Raw genomic sequence first — 9,729 nt, forward strand, 5'->3', positions numbered from 1 at the left:
CTTCGAATCCCACCCGGTACCTTTGCTCCGCTTGCAACCTCTCTCTCTCATCCGTTTCCACGACTGTCTCTCCCCTGTCCCCTAGGCCTCTCCCTCTTCCCCTTTCCTCCTTATTCTAAAATTGATTAAATTGTTTTTCCCCCTAATCAGATCTAAGCAGCGACAATACCCCATAATGACAAAGCAAAGACTGGTTCAGACCCTTTACTCAGTACTTTGTTGAAGCAACTTTTTCAGCGATTACAGCCTCGAGTCGTCTTGTGTATGACGCTACAAGCTTGGCACACCTGTATTTGGGGAGTTTCTCCCATTCTTCTCTGCAGATCCTCTCAAGCGCTGTCAGGTTGGATGGGGAGCGTTGCTGCACAGCTATTTTCAGGTCTCTCCAGAGATGTTCGATCAGGTTCAAGTCCGGGCTCTGGATGGGCCACTCCTGCATTGTCTGGGCTGTGTGCTTAGGGTCATTGTCCTGTTGAAAGGTGAACCTTCGCACCAGTCTGAGGTCCTGAGCGCTCTGGAGCAGGTTTTCATCAAGAATCTCTCTGTACCTGAGTCTCCCAGTCTCTGCTGCTGAAAAACATCCCCACAGCATGATGTTGCCACCACCATGCTTCACTGTAGGGATGGTGCTATGTTTCCTCCAGACGTGACGCTTGGCATTCAGGCCAAAGAGTTCAATCTTGGTTTCATCCGACCAAAGAATCTTGTTTCTCATGGTCTGAGAGTCTTTAGGTGCCTTTCGGAACACTCGGGCTGTCATGTGCCTTTTACTGAGGAGTGGCCACTCTACTATAAAGGTCTGATTGGTGGAGTGCTGCAGAGATGGTTGTCCTTCTGGAAGGTTCTCCCATCTCCACAGAGGAACTCTGACCATCAGGTTCTTGGTCACCTCCCTGATCAAGGCACTTCTCCCCCGATTGCTCAGTTTGGCCGGGCAGCCAGCTCTAGGAAGACTCTTGGTAGTTCCAAACTTCTTCCATTTAAGAATGATGGAGGCCACTATGTTCTTGGGGACCATCAATGCTGTAGAAATGTTTAAGTACCCTTCCCCAGATCTGTGCCTCGACACAATCCTGTCTCGGAGCTCTACGGACAATTCCTTCGACCTCATGGCTTGGTTTTTGCTCTGACATGCACTGTCAACTGTGGGACCTTATATAGACAGGTGTGTGCCTTTCCAAATCATGTCCAATCAATTGAATTTACCACATGTGGACTCCAATCAAGTTGTAGAAACATCTAAAGGATGATCAATGGAAACAGGATGCACCTCAATTTCGAGTCTCATAGCAAAGGGTCTGAATTCTTATGTAAATAAGGTATGTGTGTTTTTTTATTTTAATACATTTGCAAAATTTTCTAAAAACCTGTTTACGCTTTGTCATTATGGGTTATTGTGTGTAGATTTCTGAGGATTTAAAAAAATGTAATCCATTTTAGAATAAGGCTGTAACGTAACAAAATGTGGAAAAAGTCAAGGGGTCTGAATACTTTCCGAAGGCACTGTATGCCATAACATAATATGTGACCAGCCACTGAAACCATTGCTGACCAGGTACAGTGCTGTTGTACCCTTGGTTCAACTAAGAGACAATTACAGCAGGAATGCAATAGCATATTTTTTCCTTATAGTTGTTGTCTTCTGTATAAATTAGTTTAGCTTTCAGGATTCCACTCACTTAATTCTCGCTACAATCTTAATCAATCTCCAAACTGCTCCAGAAAATGTCCCAGAGGTCTTTATAATAATATACATCTTTAATAAGAATAATTTATTAACTTAAAGGGATGTTCCACTCCAAAGATAAAAATCGAATCAAAGTTTATTTGTCACGTACACAGATTAGCAGATGTTTAAGCAGGTGCAGCGAAATGCTTGTGTTTCTAGCTCCAGCAGTGCAGTCAATGTCTAACAGTACCTTGCTAGAAACAAAGTCTGTCGGCGCCATCTTGTAAGCTTATATACAAAATGGCTGGATCAATAGATGCAGCTCCAAACATTGTGACAGCTTTCACAACCATTACACAGACAAACTCAACCTTGTGTAAACATGACTTTTTAAGCTGTTGCCCTGACAACATAGAGCCTTTGAAGTCACATGACTCTCTCTCTTGTGACATAATTACACAATTAAGGCACCATAGTCGCTTATGAGACCACATCAGACACTGTTAAACCAGAAACCATGGTAGAAACTTTATTGTAAGTCCTTTTCTAGGCCTTGGTTTTATAGTGTAAGATAACTCAAACCTTGTCTATTAAAGACATGTATTTGAGTTGTTAGGTGTCATAGCTTGACAGAAGCTCCCGAGTGGCGCATCGGTCTAAGGCACTGCATCTCGGTGCAAGAGGTATCACTACAGTCTCTGGTTCGAATCCAGGCTGTATCACATCTGGCCGTGATTGGGAGTCCTCTAGGGCGGTGCACAATTAGCCCAGTGTTGCCAGGGTAGGCTGTCATTGTAAAAAAGTATTTGCTCTTAACTGACTTGCCTAGTTAAATAAGATGTTATTATTGGTAATGTCATGCTTATTATGACAGTGTAAAGTTATCTTTATGACAGGCAAATACAGTGTCCACGCTTTACCACTTTACACATTGTCATTATTGTTACAGGTAAGTGTGAGTCACTCCTGTTTGAGGACACATTTGGTGACCAAGTGACCCCTGGGAAAGACCACTGGTAGATCATAAAGTTTCTAGCAAAAAGCAGCATTAAAACTGAGAGGGAGCTTAATGCACTCACACACACACACTCAATATTTTTTGTCCAGCAACATGGTCAAGACACCATATGATTGTGTCGGTTGTGGTTCGGCTGACTAATGGTTACCAGTAAAAGAAGTGCAGTGTTGCTTTTTATCCCCTTTCTTTTTTATATCCCCAGACTTCTGCTTTCGGGGGCTATAATCAAACAGCCTCGCCGGTCATCTAAACTGTGAGTCACACTAGAATCTCAAATATTATCCTACTCCTTCCTTTTATGTGGTCAGAAGACAAGGTTTCAAAGCATACGTGCAGATCAGAAACCTTGTCTTATTCTATCCATTTTCATTGACAAACTGTAAGCGGGGTCCCTTCCCACAGCCACTATATCTCTGACAGACACTGGGGTGGAGTGCCATGAGTCTGGCACGTAGGACTGTTAGTTAGTTGGGCAGACATCGGCCTGTACTATTGAGAGGAAGAAGGACTGGACAAACACATCAGAACACAGAGAACGAGTAGACCTTTTCTATAGTACTTCCTCTTGTCCCTATGTCCCTCTGTGTCAAACTCCTACAGGCCTGGAGAGGTCAAAGACCTCCTATCCTCCCATGCCACATGCCCTCTCTCTGTCTCTGTCTCTCACTTTCTCTCCTTTTCTTTCGGCTGACTCAGCGGACATTCCGGTGCAGTGCCTTCTTCCGGGATGAACGGGGTCAGCAAATATGGAGGAAACGAGAGGGACAGGGAAGCACTGCCCAATGGGATTAAACATTCCAGCACGCCTAACACACACACACACACACACACACACACACACACACACACACACACACACACACACCACACCACACACAACACACACACAACACACAGATACAGACAAACACACACACCACACCAAACCACACACACACACTTCCTTCTCTAATGGGTGACCATGTCGTCACACTTTCCTCTTCCATAAAGAAACTGGTGTCATAAAGACTTGAAGGCCACCAGTCACATGCCTTGTCAATAACCAGCACTAGAATCACTAGAATCATGTTTGGCCTCTACCCTGTCTCTTTACACTATGAGTGCTTCATAGTTCCCTTGCACTGAGGAGACCAAGGCGCAGCGTGGTAAGCGAACATAACTCTTTAATAAAAGAGAGAACACTGAACAGAGCTAAACAAAACAACAAAACGAACCGTGAAGCAATATGGCTAGTGCAGAACAGGCAACTAAACATAGAATAACAACCCACAAAATACCCAAGGAATATGGCTACCTAAATATGGTCCCCAATCAGAGACAACGATAAACAGCTGCCTCTGATTGAGAACCAATCTAGGCAACCATAGACATATAAACACCTAGACTAGAAAAAACCCTAGACAATACAAAAACTAAACAAACCACCCTTGTCACACCCTGACCTAACCAAATAATAAAGAAAACATAGATAACTAAGGTCAGGGCGTGACATGGAATCTTCAAATTTATGGCATAGTAAAAGGTGTGATTAGCTAATAATTATAGACCCCTCCCATGATAACAGTTTGCTACTGGAGAGAATGCTCAAGGTCCTTGTATATCTTTGTAATGAGTTATTTTCAAGGCGGTAACACCAATAACATAAAACTGAGGGACACACTATACTAGTAAATAAAATAGTTATTTTATTAATAGCCTTGTTATTTTTTATCAATACAATATATTAAATACATTTGTTCACTTTCTAGCATTCAAAATAATAGATAGATATCTCTAAATCCCCAAAACATGTCACTACAACTCTACACATCACTACCGAGACAAGACAATTTGCCTTCCCTAAGCACTTTAAACAATGCATAAACATACGGTTTTGCAGTATAAAGGACTTGCATTATGTTGTGTTATTGATAATCAGTTCGACATAAACAAAAACATGTATGATCTGTAACTATTTGTCATTTTAAAGTGTTTTTCATGGCTGCAAAGGCAAGGTAAGCAAATGCTACCGCAATTTAAGAAGGACCCTAACGCTAAAGTCGTGATCTTGACAAACTTAACAGTGAGCGATGACCATGAAAACACACAAGACTGATGGCTATAGCTATGTTCAACAAGTATATTATTCTACCGGGCTTTATCTAGCTCTAGTTATGATATTCTACCTTGTCTCGCTGGCTTGCTAGCTCGATAACCATGTGACAACATGTTTGTTAACTTGCATGATCTCCATTTAAAGTTGCATGTGATCGTAGCCACTGCTAGGCAAATTAAGAGGTTTCTGATGACGAAACCTGATGGCTTTTCATGACACATCTGGGAAATGGGTCTATTGGTAATGGTCCACCAGGTGACCAATCACAGACTGGGTCACACGTAAAAACTTAGGTTAGGGTCACACCTGACTGGGCCACACCTAAAAACTTAGGTCAGGGTCACACCTGACTGGGCCACAACCTAAAAACTTAGGTCAGGGTCACACACCCGACTGGGTCCACAACTAAAAACTTAAGTCAGGGTCACACCTGACTGGGTCCCAACCTAAAAATTAAGTCAGGGTCACACCTGACTGGGTCACATATAAAAACTTAAGTCAGGGTCACACCTGACTGGGTCACACCTAAAAACTTAGGGCAGGGTCACACCTGACTGGGTCACACCTAAAAACTTAGGTCAGGGTCACACCTGACTGGGTCACACCTAAAAACTTAGGTCAGGGTCACACCATGACAGGGTCACACCTAAAAACTTAGGGCAGGGTCACACCTGACTGGGCACACCTAAAAACTTAGGTCAGGGTCACACCCGACTGGGTCACAACTAAAAACTTAAGTCAGGGTCACACCTGACTGGGTCCACACCTAAAAACTTAAGTCAGGGTCACACCTGACTGGGTCACACCTAAAAACTTAAGTCAGGGTCACACCTGACTGGGTCACACCTAAAAACTTAGGGCAGGGTCACACCTGACTGGGTCCACACCTAAAAACTTAGGTCAGGGTCACACCTGACTGGGTCACCCTAAAAAACTTAGGTCAGGGTCACACCCTAAAACTTGGCATGGGTCACACCTAAAAACTTAGGTCCAGGGTCACACTGACTGGGTACACCTAAAACTTAGGTCAGAGGTCCTGAAAGAGCTAAAAGGTTTCTTCACACAGTTTAACTGCCAACTAGTGGAAAACACTATAACACAACACAACACTAACAGATGGAAAAGCATAAGGAAGGAAAATAAGTTGTCCACGTCACTGCACTGTTTTCCCCACCTTCCCAAAAGTCCCATTGTGGTCACAAAGGCTTTGTGCAACAATGTATGTCAATACTAGTTGGCTTGAGCTTGGACCCAATTCCCTTTTACATGACTTTAACACAATGTGTTTTAACTGTTATTGGGGCTGTAAAATGTACTGTATCACACACACACACACACACACACTGACTCATCTGCTTCAGATATACTGTACATATGGTGGTGTGTTTTTTGGTTCTTTCTAGACATACTCCCTGATGTTGTGGGACCAGAAGTCCTCACAAGTGACAGTAAAACAGCACAATTACTATTTTAGGCCTTAGGGGTTACAATTAGGGTTAGAAAGGGTTAGCATTAGAGTTAAGGGTTGTTGGGGTTAGGGAAATAGGATTTTGAAATGGGAATCAAATTTATTTAGTTTCCCGACAAGGATAGTATAAAACAAACGTGTGTGGTGTGTGTGTGTGTGTTGTGTGTTGTGTGTGGGTGGTGTGTGTGTGTGTGGTGTGGTGTTTGTGTGTGTTGTGTGTGTTGTGTGTGTGTGTGTGTGTGTGTGTGTGTGTGTGTGCCAACTGTACAGAAATGCACAACAGGGAAACCAAACCACATTAGTAGAAGCATGCTAAAGGATGACATGTCACATTTTTTAGTCTTACCTTTGAAAACGTCTTTCCTCCTTTGAGCTCCTGCAGTGACAAGAAGAAGTGGATGAAATGCATGAAGCACAAACACTTTCTTTCCTTCTATAGTCTATTATTGTACATAAAGTTAAGCAGCTAGAATTCATATTTCAAGTGAATTCTAACACGAGCAGACTAAATAAAACAAAGGCCTTCCTCTTTTAACAGTTTGATTATAAATGATCATGTTAAGCTTGTCATGCTGAATAGTATTACATAATGTAGCTTTAACAGTGAGCAATTGTATGCTACACTGTTGGAATCATAGAGTCCCCACTCCCTACAGATGAACTGATCTGAGATCTGAGGACTCCATGTCATAATAGCAGATACGCAGCTGTGTGATTATAGCCATGCCCTGATCTCCAGTCAGCCGTTACTGATACATGAAAGGGAAATGTTTCGCAATCCCATATTTGCTGATACCATGGTAATGAGAGGAGTACTATAACTAGCATTGTAAACAACAAGCAACAAAAGAGTCCATAGACAGATCTAAGCTGTCTGCAACAGTGTGTAGATTTGGGAATGGGAACTAAGGGAACTAATCATATTTCAGACATTGAAAAAACACCTGCCAAGGTTGATCCAGTGTGTAGGTGTGTGAAAGGTGTAGGAAGGTCTCATTTATTTACATCAGAGTTAGAGGTAAAAGGTTAGGGAGTAGGCTTACATTACCACAGAATGCCTTACACAGGAGTAATTATAGATGAATTACCTTGTATCAGGTAATAATGTACCTATGACACACTTTTGAGGCAGAGAGAGAACTTGGGCAATGACAAGCAGTGAGGAAAAAGTTGCCCAAAATAACTATACAATTTTAAAAAGACAGGACACAGGGCAACTTTTTCTCACTGAGTAGGTTGTTTTCCCTAAGAAAATGTCACCTGTAGAGTATCATTATTAGGCACTGTAAAAGACTATAGCAGGGGTTGATGGGAGATGTAGTTACCTTGCGTACAGAGACCCTGCAGATGCAGGGGTCCAGGACTCCAGTGGTGGGACTGGCACTCATCTTACAGATGAAGGAGAACTTCTTCTTCCAACGAACACAGTTCTGTTGGACCTCCTCCCTACAGACAGAGAGAGACAGACAGAGAGAGGGGGGTGATGGTTAGGGTCATTCATCATCAATTCATTTTTGGGGTCATCATAATTGACAGCATTGAAGTCATCACCACTACCATCAACATTATAATTTTCCTGATTACTATATTTATCATCATGATCTTCATCATCCTCAACATCAACATTATCATCATCAATCATTATTCTTATACCATTATCATTAGCAATATTGTCCGTTTCTGGAGCTGTGTTTATGGCCACCCTCTGGCAAAAGCTTACTGTACAGTACATAATCAAGACCCATGACCAAAAGCACAGCAAATTAAAACCACCTGCGGGGACTATTACACACTTCGGATACATTACCCTGCCAAATGTAGAGTTCTGCTGCGTGGAAAGCCCCTTACTTTTAATGTTTAATGCTACTGCCTCCAACTGCTAAGTAAAGATTGAAACCTAAAGTCGGATTCCACACAACTTAAAGTGCGTGCGTGTGACTGTTCAAGTGTGTCTCTGGTCACTAAGTGAGCTTTTACGTAACTAAACGCCTCGGGGCTCAGGGCTTCTAAGAATCCTTTTCCCATCCTCTCTCTTTCTCTCTCTCCCTCTCTGTCTCTCCTTCCCTCTCTCTCTAAAGTCCTTCCTGTTGAGCCATGCCCACCGAGAAACAGCTACAGTGTAGAGAGGCAGCCAGCCGGTGGAAAATCACTGCATTGTAGTCCTGCCTCAATGCCCATCAGTTTGTACATGGGCCTTGAGAAAGCCAGAGGACAGTGGCTGCTACAGGGGCCTTGAGAAAGCCAGAGGACAGTGGCTGCGTTCCAATACTCTTAAATGGCCTCCTTTCTTGTATGATCTCTTTATCACCAGTGATGTGAAACAACTGGATAGGTTGAAACAATGTTGCTTTCATCTGCCAAGAGGAGACGAGGGCTGTGTTCCGAATCGTGTACCACCTGTTTAGTACTTGCATACTGCATGCGTATGCACTTTCTCAACTATCACTACTACAAGTACATACTACTTTGAATACTATTTAGCATGTTAGTATTTCGTTTTCCTGCAAACAATAATGAGTCGTTAGGTCGTCCCCGTGTCGTCACAAAATGGTCGCCTAAAGTTGTCAGGATGTTGTGTCATGGTCCCCTGGAGGTTTTGTCTACTTCCTGGTTTGTCCTGGGGACGTTGCCGAGGATGTTTTTAGGACCCAGAGAACGTTCCCTTGGGACCATCACACAATGTCTTAAGGACTAGTAAAATGAAAGTCCTGAAAACGTCCTAAAAAGGTCCTGACATGGTCCTCAGTGACGTCCAGCTAACTTACAGCTAACTACACAAACATCCCCCAGAGAACGTCCCCTTAGATTGTTCTCAGAACGTCAGTGGGATAACGTCGCACCAAAACTTTGTATATCGTTTTTGCTAGCCCCTATTCTTTCCTTTAACGATGGGATATAACATGTAAAATAAACACTTCCTGGATAGTGTGCAACTGTCTCATACTTGATTTTTCCGGCAAATGTGCCGTGTCTTTCTCAGAACAGCTCCCACTCCTTCTATTCCCAGAAGAACCCTGGAGGTCAGATAAGACTCCGTCCTCAGTCGTCAATCTCAGCTGTCAATCACAAATCAATTTGTTTCCCAGCGAATCAGATGCTGAGATAGTGGGCGAGCTGCTGAGGTTGCCCTATGCCTTATTGGTCCCGATCTCTTTTTATTTCATTCTCTCCATCTGAGTCACTGCAGCAGAACAGTGAAAGTGGGTCAGTGTGTCCTTTTCTCTCTCCACAAACACACATACAGTACACACATGCAACCTTAGGCAGACTGTAGTGCCCGGTTTATATTATGCTCAGAGAGAGAGAGAGAGATAACTGAAACCTACTTTGTAGATCAACCTTTGAACACAGTCTGTCATCCCAGTCATAAGACATGTTGTTATGGGAATGGGTGCAGCAGGACATGTTGTTATGGGGACGGGGTGCAGCAGGACATGTTGTTATGGGAATGGGTGCAGCAGGACATGTTGTTATGGGGA

General features: G+C 43.1%; 1 protein-coding gene across 4 annotated transcripts in view; it reads right to left on the reverse strand.

Moving 5' to 3' along the window:
- LOC112080596 (early estrogen-induced gene 1 protein) overlaps nucleotides 1-9,729 on the reverse strand; it is a 68,449-nt gene that overhangs the window by 12,919 nt on the left and 45,801 nt on the right. For all 4 annotated transcript variants that reach the window (XR_011479528.1, XR_011479527.1, XR_011479526.1 and 1 more), the window contains exons 3-4: nucleotides 7,576-7,696; nucleotides 6,597-6,626 (exon numbers count right to left, since the gene is read on the reverse strand). Coding sequence is in view for 1 of the 4 variants with exons in the window: in XM_070442638.1 (XP_070298739.1) it covers nucleotides 6,597-6,626; nucleotides 7,576-7,696 (151 nt within the window). In the remaining 3 variants the exon portion in view is untranslated. The remainder of the gene's footprint in view (nucleotides 1-6,596; nucleotides 6,627-7,575; nucleotides 7,697-9,729) is intronic.

The sequence above is a fragment of the Salvelinus sp. IW2-2015 genome, unplaced genomic scaffold (assembly GCF_002910315.2).
Source record: "Salvelinus sp. IW2-2015 unplaced genomic scaffold, ASM291031v2 Un_scaffold16393, whole genome shotgun sequence".
NCBI lineage: Eukaryota > Metazoa > Chordata > Actinopteri > Salmoniformes > Salmonidae > Salvelinus > Salvelinus sp. IW2-2015.